Raw genomic sequence first — 16,941 nt, forward strand, 5'->3', positions numbered from 1 at the left:
CTTGCTAAGTGTAAAGGCAGGAATGACACAGCCCATGGTTCCACCAGCAGCCAGGTCTACTGCCCCCAAATAGGTCATGAGAAAATTCATCACAGCCTGACACAGGGCAATTCTCCTAAAGACTGCGGTCTAATTTTTTACCAAACCCTTTCACAAATCAACAGATTCTGGACTTCCCTGGCAGTCCAGTGGTTAAGACTCTGCGCTTCCACTGCAGGGGGCACAGGTTTGATCCCTGTTCGGGGAACTAAAATCCCTCCTGCTGTCTGGCGCGGCCAAAAACGATAAAAAAAAAAAACCTGCAAACCAACAGACTTGCGGGTGAGGTGGGCATGCGGCTTCTCCCACCATTCTTCCCTAGCAAGGCCCAGATTTAGGGGTTTAAATATCTTGGGAGGCGCAGGGCATCTGCAGGCCCAGCCCTACTTTGAGCCTTTTCTGGGGCTGGAGACATACACACCCCACTCTCAATTCTTGCCACGGTTGGGCTGCAGACAAACCTCCAGACCCAACCTTTAACTAAAGAGTGGTTTTATTATTTTAATTTTTTTTTAAAGGATGTAGACATTCACCTCTGGAGAGAAATTATGGGTTTCAAGAGTTCCTGACAAAAGCTTCATTCCAGAAATGTAAAGTCACCATTTTAAATTTGGTTCTTATTCACTGCTGGAAGTATTAGAAGGAAGATTACAAATTTAATAATGTAACACGACAGGAACTGGCCCGGCCTCATCTCCAGGAGAGTAATTTGCTCCTGCCTTCAGACTGGCACTTCCCAGCCTCGCCTCACCACCAGACCTGCCTGGTGACACACTCCTGACTTCCGTGTCTTGTGCTCTAGCCCACACAGCCAGCCTAGACAGCAAAACACCGTCACTGCCAGGGTCTGAGGAGTCAATGCTGGGATGGTCCGACCCATTTGGGAAGAGTCACTGTAACAAAAGGAGCCATCCCTGGGCCTCCTGGCCCCATTCTTCTCATCCACAACCAGAGAGGTCTTTGTAAACCCCAGATCTGAGCCTGTTACCTCCGTGCTAAAAACCCAACAGGGTTCAACTCAACTGTTCTTAAGCTCAGATCCAAGATTCTTGACTTTAAAGACCTAGTATGACCCAGTCCTGCTGCTTCACTAACCACATGTGCCTTCAAAACACCATGTGCCTTTCCTACCCCAGGGCCTTTGCACAGCTGCTAATAATAACAAGAATTAATATCTACAGAGCACTAACTCTATGCCAGGCACCGTGCTAAGGGCTTGGCAGGTGTCTTCTTATTGATTATCATCCTGACCCTGGGAGGCAGGCAGTAGAGCCAAGTGGGTAAGCTCAGACTCTGGAGTCAGACATCTGGGTTTCAATCCTACTTCTGTCTCTTACTGTGTGATCTTGAGCAATGTACTTAACCTCTCCATGCCTGTTTCCCCATCTATAAAACAGGGATAGTGACAGCACCTGCCCCACGGAGTAGTTGTGAAGCTCTGGTGAGTTAAGGGAGGTGAAGTGTCAGGATGTGATGGGTACCGTGTGTTGACCACCCCTGTCCTCATCTTACAGAGAGAGACAGAAGCAGGAGTGATTAAACAACGTGGTCAAGGTCACACAGCTACCAGTGGGAGTGTGGTCTCCGGATGCTGAAGACTTCAATTTTTGCCGTGATTTGTCCATTGTAGAAAATTTGGAAAATACCAAAGAAGTGCAAACTAGAAAACAAAAACTACCCATAATTCTGCCCCGTAGAAGTAATTATGGTCAATATTTCCATCCGTGTGCATGCGTGGATGTGTGTGTGTGCGAGAGAAAGAATGAGAGAGAGAGAGACAGGAAGAAGAGAGACAGATGAGGGGAGGGGGAGACAGCCACAAAGACTGAGAGAATCCAAGACTTGCACCCCCAACTCCCATAATTGACCCCAAGTCCGTGCTCTCAGAGTCATGGCATCCTGTCTCACTCCGCCACTCCCCCGCCTTCATTTGGCCAACTCCACTCATCCCTTAAGTCTCAGCTTCGCTGTCTCCTCCCCTCCTCTCCCCCAGCTCAGTTCTTCCAGCTCCAGCCTCCCCCGGCACCCTGCACTTGACTTGTGTGGCACTAAGCACAGTAATGATCAAATTATTAGTTGTTCCTTTGGGTTGTCTTATGTCTAACCTCCTCCCACCAGACTGTAAACTCCATGAAGGCAAAGACTGGGCTTGTCTCAGGTCATCAGCACCTACTGGAGAAGAAAGAGAGAGAGGGAGGGGAGAAGGGGGAGGGAGAGAGTCTGGGAAGGTTTGGGGTTCAGCTCCGCCTTTCCCAAATCAGGGTTCCCCTGGGTGGGATGCAGCAGAGAATCACACAGTCCCTGACCTGGAGGGGCTCTCAGTGTGGCAGTGAAAAGTGATGTCAGCCAGACTTTGCAACTGCTGGAGAGAGAGAAGAGAAGCTCAGAGTGCCATGTGAATGCCCAGGAGGAACAATCAACTCCGCCCGAGAGAAGAGAGGTGTGCTTCCTGGAGGAAGTGGCATCGGAGCCCTGAGCGGGAAGGTGGGGGCATCCCAGAAGACGAAATTGCCCAAGCAGAGGGACGGGAAGCAGAAAATTCGAACAAGCCTGCCAAGAATGGAGGACCCAGGTTTTGCCTGGAAGTAACAACTGGCTGAAAAGGCTAGAAATGCGAAGTTAGATCATCTGGCCCTACCCCAAACTCATTTTCCTGTTCATCCTGTCACTTTCTCTCAGGTACACTCTCCACACACAGTCAGGCCTCTGAACTGGCAGGAGCCATCCCCTGTCCCACATCCCTTTAGCATTTCAGTGACCGCTGGCCTGACCTCCTGCGGACAGCGCCTGTTTCTCTTGGCCAAGGGCAACAGACAACTCCCTGCCCCCACTCCATCCCCATCCCCACACTTGGCCTTCAACCAGTGACTGATGGGAGTTGGTGTATAAGCACCCCAGCTCCCTCACTCCTGGGTGGGATAACGGAGGTACATGTGCTCCTCCGGGGGTCTGCAAACTAGGGCCCATGGGCTAAATCCAGCTCACTGCCTATTTTTGTAAATAAAGTTTTGTTAGAACACAGCACCACCCATCCATTTATATATTGTCGGTGGCTGCCCTCCAACTGTGTAACCCAGCAGTTGGGAAAGTGACCTTATGACCCGTAAAGACTAAAACATCCAGGGTCTGGCCCTCTACAGAAGTTTGCCAAGCCCTGTTCTACAGTTTCCCAGAGCCCCCAGGAAGCCTCAACGCGGTTGCCCTCGGTCCGGGGTAACTTGGCTGATAACACGCTGTTTCCCCAAGTGACTTTCTCATTCCCCTCCTGGAGTTTCATCCATCACCTTCGGGAACCATGTGAACCACGTACAACTGCTATCTGACTGCTTTGACTCCTAAAACTGGCAGTTTCCTGTGGTTCAACCTAATACTTGTACTCAAATCCTTGTTTCGTGGGAAGCCCAAGCTAGGACAGGAAGACAAGCGTCACTGTGCCCATTTCACAGATGGGCCCTGATCTGACACGGTTCCCGCGCACACGCTACAGAGGTCAGCTCTGGGGTTTTTTTTCTTTTGTTGTTGTTGTTGTTGTTGTTTGCCATGCCACGCGGCTTGCAGGATCTTAGTTCCCTGACCAGGTATGGAACCCGGGCCCCCGGCAGTGGAAGCATGGAGTGCTGACCACTGGACCGCCAGGAAAGTCCCTCAGGTCTGGTTTTGGACTCCCCACCCCAACCCAGTCAAAGCCTTGCCAGGTCCTTGCTATATGCAGTATCATTAGCACACCTGCCAGGCTACCCGAGGCTTATAGCTGTGGACTTGTTCACCTAAAGAAGAAAGCAAGGCTCGAAGAGACCTGCCCAGGGTCACTCAGCTGACAAATGGGCAGAAATGGGGTCTCAAATCCAGGTTTTCTTACGACAAATTCAGGGCTCATTCCATGACAAAGCAGCTACCCCTTAACTTTTCACCTCAAGGAGTCTGTCAGTCAGGTCCCCTGCCCACCTCTCTGGAAACAAAGCCGATTTTCCATGAGGATCAGGTGATCTCAAATAGGCAAACACCTGTCAGGCCCAAAGGTCTTTATGTTTGCAAGGTACAAAACAGAAAACCAAGATAGATACCTTCCAAAGGTACCTAGGGGATTTCCCTGGTGGTGCAGTGGTTAAGAATCCACCTGCCAATGCAGGCGACACAGGTTCGAGCCCTGGTCCGGGAAGATCCCACATGCCGTGGAACAACTAAGCCTGTGCACCACAACTACTGAGCCTGCGCTCTAGAGCCCGTGCTCCACAACGAGAAGCCACCGCAACGAGAAGTAGCCCCCCGCAACGAAGAGTAGCCCCTGCTCGCCGCAACTAGAGAAAGCCCACGTGCAGCAACGAAGACCCAATGCAGCCAAAAATAAATTAAAAAAAAAAAAGAGGTACCTGGAAAGAAACCCACCAGGAAGCACAAAATACACACATATATTCATGAAAAGAATTAAATGCAGCACAGAATGCTGGAAAGACCACAAGTGTTGGAGGCAGGCCCGGGTTTGCAGCCCTGTCCTACCTTTCACCAACTTGACCTTGGCCAAGCCAGGAGTCCATCTGGACACTCGATTCCTCCAGCCCAACCTAACGTAATGACCACGCACACCTTGTGGGACCATGGAGAGGGTGACCTGTAATAGGGGTGGGCACTACCCAGCACAGAGCTGGCCACACCTGCTCTCCTCACTCGGTCGTCAGAAGTTCCCAGACAGCTGGTGGTGGACCCAGCCCAGCCAGAGCCCCTTTACCAAGCAGGACACCCATCTCACAGCTGCTGTGAGTTTCTGCAATTCCAGCTCACAGCTGCCCCTCCTTTGGAGAGCTGCTCTTAGCTGATGGGAGCTGCCTTGCCCCAAAAGTTATGTCTCCACTCCCCCGCCGCCCCGGGGGGACTGTCCACAGCCCATGACTGACTCATACGCGAGTCCAGAAGGCCAGTCAACTCTGTGACGCCATCCGCCCTCTAGAGCTTCCCATGGGTCAGGCTGAGGCTAGCCTGTGGCTGAGTGCCCATCGTTAGCTGCTTCCTTTCCTGCCCATCCTGCATCCCGGTCTCACCTGACAGCACTGCATAGCATATCACCTGCACAAGAATCCACGTCTCAAACTAAGACAGTGGGAACAGGAGAGAATTCTCCCATCTTCTATATTCTTTTCAAGTTGAAGACCGCTGGGAGGAGTCTAAGAATACTACACATGTTAATTTCTCCCTCCCTCTTAGCACCCACCCAATTCCCATCAGGGCCAGGCATCCCAGTTTGGGGGTCCCTCTCCCAGGACCCAGCATACCCAACAGAAGCTAGAGAGAAGTGGCTGCAGCTTCCAGGGGCCAGATGGTTCGGGGGTGGGTTGGCCTGGGTCTGGGTGGGCCCCCAAGGCACCTGGTCCAGTGTTGGTGTTGGGCCCAGGCAGATGAGAGATGTTTCTCGACATTTGCTGAGGAACTAATTAATTTCCATTACAGGCCCCAATTAGTGACATATCCTCCCACCCACTCCCAAGGCGACTCCAAGCGGCATTTCTCAGGGACACCAAGTACCGGAAATGCAGGGTATGGACTTGAAGCCTCAGGCGCCAATAGGGTGCAAAGTAGCCACTTGGGTCACCTGGGAAAGGAAGAGGCCCTGACTGGGAGTCCAGAAACATCAGTTCTACTCCTGGTTTTACCAGAGACCTGCTGTGAGGCTTTGAACAAACCATGAGATCCCTCTCTGGGCCTCCGCTAAAGATGCTAGAGAACTTCAGAGAGACTTCTGGCTTGAGGGCTCTGAGACAGTAACAGCTAATACTCTTAACACACTTCTACTGTATTCCGGCTCTCTACAAAGCATGTCACAAATACCTACTCATTTAATCCTCCTGACACCTTCAAGGCAGGGAGGGGTTATTATGGGCCCATTTCGCAGTTGAGGAGACTGAGGCTCAGAGAAGTCAAGTCACTTGCTCAAGGTCACACAGCCAATGAGTGGCAAAGCCAGGATTCAAACCCAGGCCATCTAGCTGTGGAGTGTGTATCATAACCACCACTGTGCTATACTGCCTGGTATAATCTGACTACTCTTGAATCCTCACAGGACTGGGCACCACTATAAGTGCTTAATAAGAATTTACTAACTGGAAAATAAAGAAAAAACTGGTAGCCTAAAAGACCATACTGGTGGTTTGTGGGAGTGGGACTAGGTGGCTGAGGTGTGAGGGAGACTGATGTTTTCTTGGGTGTCCTTTGTGCTGTTTGGCTTTTCACCACATAACATGTTACTGTCAGTAACAGCAGCATAAAGGGTTGTGAGAGCTAGAAACAGTGTTTGTCCTAGGGAGGGGACAGGAGACCCAGAAGACGGAGGTGCCTGGGGCCCTTTTAACTGGATATTTTTTGTGCTTCTAAAATGTTGTACCAACTGCATATATTACTTAATCCAAATAATACTTATTCTTTTAAAAAGTATTGAATGACCAATCAGCCAAGGATCAGCTAGAAACTCTGGCAGGAGGGGATGCTCTGGGGATGAAAACGACCATAGAGGCAGAGGAGCAGGGGAGAAATCCAAAGGAGGAGATGGGGGCCTGGACAAGTGTCCCCTGTTTTCTGGGAGACTCTGGTTGTATCTAAACCAAGCCCACTAGACACCTCACTGTGTAAATGGGGATCCTGAGGCCCAAAAGACAAAGGGAAGCAGCCACAGGAGATGCTGAGATTTGGCGGCTGAACGGAGACCTCTTCTCCTGACTCCTAACGCAGCCTCTCAGGCCTCACTGGGCACAGAGTAAGCACCAGCTGTCCAGACCCGAGCCAGGAGTCCCAAACGCAGGCAATGCGCTCCCACCATCCCACACTTCCTGCATCCAGGAAGTCTACAATAGCAGGAGAGGCAGCGCTGCCATGTCCTGAATGCCTTCTATGCCTCACACATGCATTATCTCTAATTCTCACAGGGTAGAGTTATTCACTCCATTTTACAAAGCACAAGGCTGAGGCCCAGAATAGTTACGTATCATAATCAAGAGACACAGCTAGTAGGTGGCAGAGATTCAACCCAGGTTTGGGACCCTCCAAAGTCTGTGCTCTTTTGCTATCCTGAGCCAATCCTCTTGGAGAAGTGTCTCCCCTCAGTTGAGGACAAGTCCCACCGGGAATGTATTTGTAAATGCCTGTATCTTCAGACTCTGAGTTTTAAGGGACTGGATGGGAATCTTATCACATCGTACGGTTTATCCCCCACGCCTCCAATCTAAGCAAAATCTCCACCTTCCCTAGAAAATTACCAGCGACCCCTTTCTTAGAAACATCTAAATAAACTGACTCAGTAAAGTCTCTTGGTAGCATTTCCCAGCATTTTGCCCCTTAACATTGATGGTCCTTTTGATTTACTTCTTCCCAGCAGAGACCTGTCCTCAAATGAACCTCCTGGTTTTAACACATAGCCCTGCCTTTCCCCAATGCAGGAAAGGGACCGCGTCCTGTTCCCTTCGGTAAAAGGTGCTAGACCTGAGCCCCTCAATATTCCACAAAAGGATATTATGGTCTGATGTGTTATTCATGTCGACTCATTTATCATTTATACAGATGACTTGCAAAAGGATTGATGGGGTCCTTCACATTAAACCCAGTGCAAAGCAGGGTAGCAGCTGAGGCTCATTTGATCCGAGACCATGTGATGGAAACATGAGTGCCTGAAGACTAAACCCGGGTCCTGAATTTGGTACTCAATGTCCCCAGCATCTAAGACACAGGTAGCCAGGAGACATCCCAAGTTGAGAAGAACCCTTCATTTCTCTCCAGCTTTTTCTCTAACCCAGTGATTCTCAAAGCAGGCTCCCTGGACCAGTATCAGCATCACCTGGGAACTTGTTAGAAATGAGATTTTTCAGGGGATTTCCTTGGTGGCGCAGTGGATAGGACTCCGTGCTCCCAACGCAGGGGGCCCGGGTTCAATCCCTGGTCAGGGAACTAGATCCCACACACATGCTGCAACTAAGAGTTCGCATGCCACAACTAAGGAGGCCATGTGCTTGCAACTAAGGAGCCAGTGAGCCACAACTAAGACTTGGTGCAACCAAATAAATAAATAAATATTTGGGGAAAAAAAAGAAATGAGATTTTCAGGCCCCGCCCCAGACTGAATGAGAAACTCTGGGGTGAGGCCCAGCAATTTATGTTTTAACAAGCCCCCTCGATGATTCTGACCCGTTAAAACCAACAGTAACAACCACAACTGCAGCAGTAACTTCTAACTTAGTACGTGCCCAGCATTAAACCCGTGATCTCATTAGTCCTTTTAACTGAGGAAATCTTAGTTCCACATACCCGGCTCTGGGGTAGGTGTGTTTTGTGCATTATATCAACGTATTACTCACAATAACCCTTTGAAGAACTTGCTATTATTATGCCCCCCTTTTACAGATGAGGAAATTGAGCCCCAGAGAGTTGAAGCCACTTGCCCAAGGTCACACAATTTAGAAGCAGCAGAGGCAGGATAAAAATTCAGGTGTGTTGGATTCCAAAGCCATGTTCTTTCTGTCCCCCATGAAAGCTCCCCAGAGTTTCACAGCTACGTCATCCTGAGAAGCTATACAGCTGGGTGGGGTAAGAGTCGAGGAGGAGAGAGGGGCAGGCAGGGAGGGCAGAAAAAGCCCTTCCCAGACTCCACACTACCAGCTACAATGTGAAAGGAAGCCACGTGATGCACTTAAAGGCACAGCCACCTGTGTCTAAGGGACTAAAAAGACAGGGATTCGGGAGTTCTCGGCCTCTCTCTCTTTACCCAGCTGGGGGTCTTTTCCATTCCCAATCTGAACTTCAGTTTCCCCACCTGATACTCCTTATCATTGTCTACCAGGTTGAGTGATCTGCCCCCAGCTTACTTCTCTGACCTCGTTTCCCCTCATGCAGTCTAACCACGCTGGTCTGCTTTCTCTTCCCTAAACACCCAAACTCCACGCTGACCTCAGGGCCTTTGCACCAGCTGTTGCCTCTGCCTAGATCCCTCCATCCCCTCATATTCCCATTACTGGCTCTGTCATTCAGGTCACAATTCAAATGTCACCTCCTCAGTGAGCCTTTCCTGACTATCTTACTTAATGTTATCTCCCATCCCATCAACCTGTCTTATTTTCATTTCATTTAACACAATCTGAAATTATTTGTTTAATTGCTTTCCTGCTTATTGTCTGTCTCCTGCACCTCAGAACATAACTCCGTGAGTGCAGAAACTGTGTCTGCCTTGTTCCCCCGATACAGCCCCAGCACCTAGAATGCTGTTTGGCACTGAGCAGCTAATTAAATATTAGCTGAATGAATAATACCAAAGAAGAAAACCTAGACTCAAAGGCCAGAGCCCTGGATCCTTAACACGTGACCTTGGCAAGCTGCTTTGCCTCACTGAGCCTCAGTTTCCCTCTCTGCCTAATGAGGAGAGTGGACTAGATGCTCTCCCAGGGGCCTTCCAAGACTGCTAGTCTTGGAAAGCCAGGCCTGGAACCTGCCCAGCTGGTCCATTCAGAAGAGGCAGCTGGCCAGGGTCCCTGCAGCAGCTGCCCCCTCCCCACCCCCACCCGTGTCCCTGCCCAGCCACGCAGTCATCTCACTGCCCCCTCGCAGAAACTGTTAATGAAGTGCGCACTGCTAAATGCAGTTACAATTACGGGGGCTAAGAATAAGGCGCTGACATCAGCCTTGTCAGTTTCCGAGTGAATCAGAAGGGGAGGGGGGAGGAAGGAGAAAAGGGGAGGGGGGATGGCTCTCTGGAGCTGTCAAGTGGAAATAGCACAGCGTTAAATATAATCCAGCATTGGCCTACATCGGTCTGGAGAGGCAGGTGATGGCTCAGCCCCCAGGGCCAGGGCAGACAACTGGATTCTTCAAGGAGGCCAGGCAGCCCTCTGATGGGGATCATCCAGGAAGTGATGGCCAGGAAGGCACTCCAGTGGGCTGGGGTGCAATGCAGTGGGATGGCAGACCCTGGAGGGATGCATCTGGATGCGAACAGGCCCTCACACCCTGGCCTTTGTCAGTGGCTGTTTTGACAGCCCAAGCACAGCCCCTGGGGCTTACACTGCCCATTTCAGGCCAAGAGGCAGAGGGTGGTCTCTGGAGTCAAACACGCCTGGGTTTGAATCACCACCATGAAACCCAAAAAAGTCACTAAACTACACCAAGCTGCCTGGCTTTTCCTCATCTGCAAAATGGGTACATCGGCAACAGCTGATATCCCTTTTGGCTGCTATATGATTCAGTAAGATCATGGAAAGCACTGAGCACAGCCAGGCAAGCCTCTTGATCATTTTATTTTTACAACCCCAAGAGATGCTCAGACAAGGATAATTAACCCCTTTTTCAAGATGGGGAAACTGAGGCCCAGGACTTGCCTGAGGTCCTAGCACCAAAGTGGAGTCAAATCCGAGCCCCATGGAGTAAACTGGGTGGGAGAAGGAGAGAATTCCAGTCGGTCACTCCAAGGGACTGGGTGTGGGGTTTGGAACTGGAGCTCTGACAGTAAGACAGTGGGCTTGACTGGAAAACATCATGGGGTGGGGGGGAGGGCGGTACACAGATTACAGTGGGGGAGATGTCTGCACCCTTCTGAGCATGTCCTCCAAAACTGGTGCCTTTCCAACAATTCTTAAAAGAAATGCTGAAGCGATGGTTAAGGCCACAATGAAGAGATGTCAGAAGAGGCAGAGGAAAAGTAAGGCCCTGAGATGGGAGAGAGGGTCAGCTGGCTTGCGGTCTGCTCTCCTCCACACCTCCGCCCTGCCCTCACTCCGCCTTCAGTTAGTTAGAACAGGCTCGGCCTCTGGGATGGAGGTGGGTGGGGAGGAAGGCAGAGCCTAGTTCTCAAAGGGAGACAAGGGGAATGGGCCCCTCCTTTCCCCTTCCCAGCAAACAGAACCAGGTGGGCCTCTGGCAGCTGCAAAAGCCAAGGAAGCTGAAGCCATCAGTCTGGCAGCTTGGGGACAAGGAAGAGAGGGTGCCAGAGAAAGAGAGAATTTTAGGAGAGCTCGAACTGCATCAGAGCAGATCCACAGGCCAGTGATCTGTGTAATGGGGGAAGGGATGACTCCCCATCACCCAATTTTTCTGAAATACTTCTTTCAGAGTAATTTACGATAAAGTAGTTTGGGTCCACACTCTCACACACCCACAACTTGAACGACGGGAACAACTGGTTCGATTCTTTACTATGCCTCAGTTATCTAAAACTAGAAGAGTTCTGCCCAATTCCCAGCCCATAAAGGAGATTACAGTGCTTGGTGGTAAATTAGGGAAAGGGGCAGAGGGGGGACAGGAAGTGGCCTGCCCTAGGGACGGGGGTGGGAATGGAGGCTTCAAAGCCTCCACCTCATGCCCTCAAGTGGCCCTAATCCTGAAGGGTACTTTAAGGCCTCCCCCCTCACCACTCTCCCTTATCCACCCAGCCCCAGCCCCCCTTTAGGGCTGAAGTACTCTGTTCCCACCATCTCAGGGGGAAGGGATGGGACAGCAGGACATTTTGTTTCCCAGAAAAAGTTCAGGTCAAATTTCAAGGACAAAAGTTAGCACTTGGTCTGGGAAAGAAAACCTTGCCAAAAGGAGTAAACTGGGGAAGGGAGGGGGGATTCCAGCGGGGTCATTCCAGGTGCCTGGGGTGCGGCGGGATTTGGAGCTCTCATTACCCCTGCTGAGATCTGTCTGGCAAGACCGGAGTATCTCCACCCCACGAGCCAGGAGAAGTCACTCAGACAGCCCCCTCCATTTCCCCTCCGTCCAAAAACAAGGGGAGTGGGCTTTGGCACTAGTTTGTGGGACCCATCCACCACGCCACCCCACCCACCAGATTTGGTCTGAGCGGAAGAAGGCAGTACCACGAAGGGCTTTCCAGCCCAGAAATGTGGCCCGAACTGCTAGGAGAGGGACCGGTAGCCGGCCTGTGTTGCCATGGCAACTTCCTCCTTGCGCTGGATAGAAGCATCCTATGGGCAAATCGGAGCTGGCTGCTCCAGCTTCTCCGCCCCTCTCCCGGGCGGGTGGGGGAGAACTGGATGCCAAAACCACTTGGTCAGACTCAGGGACACCAGCCTCAATTCCAGACCCTGATATAGCAATGCCCTTTGGCATTTGCTGGATACTGAAGACACTCTTGCTCCCCAGCTGTGCCCCAAGGCAGAGTGGCAGGGCTGGGACTGTAGATGTAATGAAAATTAACTGTTAAAGAGAACAGGGAAATGGGGAGCTAGTGCTCCCCACCCTCTTGTTCCACATGCAAGTCCCCCAAATCCCATCTTTAAACCCCCTCCAAGAAGAAGGGCCCAACTCTGCCTTAATAGCTATAACAGTGCAATAAAATTAGCTTATTAAAATTATAAAAGCTAACATTTTGAGAACCAGGCTACCCCCCTCCTCAAACCCACAGATTCTTTTTTACAGTCATGCTCAGAAATAAGTCTTACTTGGTAATAAGAAAGATAAGAGCTAACAGGTATTGAGAGCCTATCTAGTGCCAGGTACTGTACTAAGCCCTTTTCGTAGCACAAAACAGCATAATAATCAACAGCACAGATGCCTGAGTCAGACTGCTCAAGTTCAAGTCCTACCACCCTCATTTCCCGGCTCAGTGACCTTGAAGAATATTCTCTCTGTGCCTCAGTTTTCTCATCTGAAAATGGGGACTGTTAAATGTTAATTTTATAGAATTGCTGTGAGGAAAGAAAACAATATTGAAAGTGCCTAGGAGGATACTTAGAGAAAGGTAATCATTTAAAAAATGTTGACCCTCTGTGGTCCATGCTATTATTTTCTTCCTCCAAGTCACCAGCAACCAACAATATAGATGTGAAAAAGCAGAGGTCACGTGTCTAACTCCTCCCTGCCCCACCCCTCCTCAATTATAAAACCAGTACCAGCAAGGCTGAGCCATGAAGACACAGACACAAAAAATGCCTCCCAAGAGCATGCCTCTCTAAAGCCTCAGCATCTTTGTGAAAAGGGGCAAACGCAGTGTAAGTAATGGGTTTGGAGTGCACGATGGAAGATGCTCCTTGGGAGGAATTCTAGGAATCTGCAATGACCAGCATCCTGAACCACAGGGTGGCTAGAAAGGGGTGGAAGGGGCAGCTTCCTTTGCTGACAAAATGTCCAAGGCTCCTAAGCCGGAGGCAGGAAAGTGCTCTGGCCCAGTTAAGGCTAATGAAAGTCTCCTCCTCATACAGTTTCTCAGGAAACCAGCTGAAGGGTGGCATGTAAGCCCTGAAGATGGCTCTGAGTCAATACGGTTGATGAAAAAGGTGCATTGGACAGGAGTCAGAAGCAGCAACAAAGGGGAGGCACCCAGATGAGCCAGAGGCCCATCAGGGACACTTCTGAGTCATCGGGGACAGAGGGGCAGGAAACTGGTGAGGGGACGGAGCAAAGAAGAGAAAGGTAAAGCAAAGCCAATTCTGACAGCCCTGCAACTGGAGCAGTCTCTGTACAGTATCTGAGAGATATTCAAACTGCTTTTCGAAATTAGTTCAGGGTGGTGCCGTTCTGAAAGAATAAATCCAAGGGGTTTTATTTTTTTAGGAGAAAATGAATGACTTTGAGAAGAACAAGAGAAATTAAGCACCAAGACAACGTTCCCTACTTCCTATTTTCACCAGACACTCATTAGCCTTCCTGAAAGGAAACTTCACTTTCTCCCTCCCCCTCCCAAACTCGAAGCATCCCTTAAGATGAGCAGACAGTGAGCATGAGATGCCCAAACCCAACTCCTGGCTGCCAGCCGCTCCCTGGGACCTCTTCACCTGGGAACCATTTTCTACACAGTGAGATTTGACTTTTTAAAAAATCCTCTTTCAGAGAGAGGGCTAGTGTCTTACTGGAAAGAGAACCAGAAACCTGATTTTTGTCTTGGCTGTGTGCCTGCCTCACTGGGTGACCTTGTGTTACACACACACACACACACACACACACTGGGGCTTCAATCTCACACACATGCATACATTCACACAAATACACACACACACCAATTTGGGGGCAAAAAAGGGTCGGACAAGATGATTTCTAGGTGCTCCAAGTGAAAAACTTAAGAATTTGAAGAAACCCGCTGGGGAAAAAAAATAGGGACCTTTAAAAATCTCTAATATTCCATGAAGTTATCTACTCTGACTCACGTGAGACCAGAGCAAGTCACCAGCCACCAACAATAATAACCAAGGCATCTGAACCATGACACGGAGCATGACTTTGAAGAAAAACCCACCTGTCCCCACCACTCATGCACCTTGCCTCTTGAGACCCAAGTGGCCTGTTGGGATTTCAGGAGCGTCCTTGAACGTCAAGTGAGGCGTGGGGGAGCCAGCTCACCGAGGCAGGTGGGGCTCCCTCCCCAAGCCCCCATGCTAGCCGGGACTTCCTCTCCCGGATTTTGCTCCAGAGGAGGCCACCGGGTTAGGAGAGCCCCTCCACCTCTCTCCTCACTTTGCCTTGTCCAGAATAATAATACAACCGCCCTCAGCTGCATCACGGGGGAAGTTAAGCCTCTGAGCCTCAGTTATTTTTTCTGTAAAATGTAGATTCTGTAAAATGGCTCTGCAGTAACCATCTTTACTCCACCCCCATCTCCAGGTCAACAGCAAGACAGGTCTGTCAGGGGTCAGCCTCACATTGCCCCATTCATTCACTCAGCCAACACTTTCTTCTGGTGAACCTTCTCCCTTTCTCCCCACCTGCCTCCTGCACCAGCAGAAAGACATGAGCACCCATCACCCACCGTTCCATCCAAGGCTTATCAGATAACGGGATGACCAGATAAGGGTCCCTGCAGGCAGAGAGCCTTAAGCAGGGCCCATGAACTCCCTAAAACTGTGGACAAAAATTTTTGGATGGTGCCTATGTGTATTTTTTGGAGAACTTGTCCATATTTTCATCAAGTTCTCAAAAGCGTCCATGAAACCATTTTACTACTCCCCACCACACACACCCCTCTCCCTTTCATACCCTCATCGAATTAAAATACTCTCAGATTTTCACCTTACAAAACACTTTTAACTTTACCTTTATGTCTGAGGTACTGTCATCCCATTTTACAGATCGGGATGTGGAGGCTAGGGGTGGCATGACTTGCTCAAGGTCATGGCTAATACGGAGAGAAGCAAGACTGGAACCTCATTCCAACTCCCAATCTGGCACTCTTTGGGGAACTCTCACCCAAGCCCTCTAGGTACCCCACCTGTTGGTGGCTTCGCTTCCTCACCGCAGAACCAGATCTGAAGCCCTTCTGTTTCCTCTGCCTGGTCCCAGGGCCCCCAAGAGCTGTTTTCCCTACATTTCCCCGCCCCTTGGGCTCTGGCTGGGGTTGCGCGCAGGCCTGGGATCCTGAGGTTCGAGCCGCTGTATGGTGGCCCGGTTCAGCCCACCTAGAAGGGCTACTCCAGGCACAAGAGCACCCGGGGTCAGGGGCACACTCCGGAGGGCGCGCAGGTGTAGAGTCGGTGCCGCCCTACGCCTCCCTCGGGGAACCGCCGGGAAGAACCGAGAGGAAAGGCCGTCACCCGACCGGTCCCCTCGCGGTCCGCCCCAGTCCTTAAAGGACTGGGGGAAGAGGAGGAGAGACAAACAGGGGCGCTCAAGGCCTTGGGCGCAGGGCGGGGGTCTTGTGCAGGGAGTCAATGAATGCAGCCAAGACAAAGATGGAGCGGTAAGGTTGCGCGCCACCTCCAATGGCGGGGGGCGCGTCGGAGCCCCGGGGGTGAGGCGGCCAAAGCCCCGGGGTTTGAGGAGTGGGCACATACAAGAGGCCCGGGGAGGGTGGCGGGTCGGATCCAGGGACAAGACCGGGAGCATTCAGTAGGCGCAGGTGAGTAGGGAGAGCTAAGTCCAGGCGACCCAAAGGGCCCACTTGCGGAAAAGGGGTGAATGCAGATGATCTAGGGGTCCCTGGGGGGCGGCGGGAGGCGAGGAGACCCCACATCCTAGAGATCTGAGGTCCTGTGGGTGGGAAAGAAGACCCTGGGGGCGCATCTCCGAGCGTGCTTGGGATTGGGGGTGGGGAGGAAAGAGTGGCCACCTCTTAGGGAGCACTGGGTCGGGGAGGGGGCCTCGGGATCTGGCTCCCGGGACGCCCGCCGGGGATCGGGGGCGGGCCACGCGCTTACCCGCGTCCTCGTCGTCGAAGGAGTTCATGCACGGGAAGTAGATGGCGAGCGCCTCGAAGGAAGCGGACAGGCTGAGGCGGCTCTGCGAGCGCTCCATGCCCGCACCGGCGCCGGGCGCCTCGGCCGCGGCGGCGGCGGCGGCCGGCTTGGGCAGCTTGGCCGCCCCATTCTTGACGCGGAGTACGGCGCGCGGCGTGGTGGCGGCGGCCCGAGGCCGGGCCGGGGCTCCGCGGCGGGGCTGGCGGGCGCGGCTGGGCCGGAGAGCGGGCCGGGAGCTGGAGGCCCGCGGACCCGAGGCGCGCTGTGCTCCCGGCGGCGGCGGTAACGGTGGTGGCGGTGGCGGTGGCTGTGGCGGTAGCGGCGGCGGCGGCGGCGGCGGCTGCGGCGGCGGCGGCAGCGGCAGCTGTGGCGGCGCAGCTCGCTCTGGCCCGCGGCGCCCATCGCCGGACGCGAGGGGCGGGCTCTTGCCGCCGCCGCAGCCAATCGGCACCGCCCGAGGGAGGGGGCGCCGCGCGCGGGGCGTGGGAGTCGGAGGGCGCGGGCGGGGCCCCTGCTCGCCGCCCAGGCCGCCAGGTGTGCGCGCCCCAAGGGAGGAGCGCGCAGGGCTGCTGCGCTCCCAGTCCAGGGGCCGCGCCCCCCAAGTTTTCCCGTCCCCCACACTCAGCCCTCATACTCGCCCCGAATCCAGGCGACCAGTCCCCGACTGAGAGCGGCCTCCCCCCGGGACGCAGACGCGCTGGAAAGCGACACAGGTACAGTGACCGGCACTGGAGATCCTCAGATTCACACATGAACCCGCAGAGGAGCACAAACA

General features: G+C 52.4%; 1 protein-coding gene across 1 annotated transcript in view; it reads right to left on the minus strand.

The window, feature by feature from the left end:
• The window catches only part of RIMS4 (regulating synaptic membrane exocytosis 4), a 63,182-nt gene extending 46,696 nt beyond the window's left edge, over positions 1–16,486 (minus strand). Inside the window, exon 1 of the mRNA XM_073793026.1 lies at positions 16,128–16,486. Coding sequence (XP_073649127.1) covers positions 16,128–16,224 — 97 coding nt within the window. The 5' untranslated portion in view covers positions 16,225–16,486. The remainder of the gene's footprint in view (positions 1–16,127) is intronic.
• Positions 16,487–16,941: the final 455 nt, after the last annotated feature.

This window comes from Tursiops truncatus, chromosome 15, assembly GCF_011762595.2.
Source record: "Tursiops truncatus isolate mTurTru1 chromosome 15, mTurTru1.mat.Y, whole genome shotgun sequence".
Taxonomy (NCBI): domain Eukaryota; kingdom Metazoa; phylum Chordata; class Mammalia; order Artiodactyla; family Delphinidae; genus Tursiops; species Tursiops truncatus.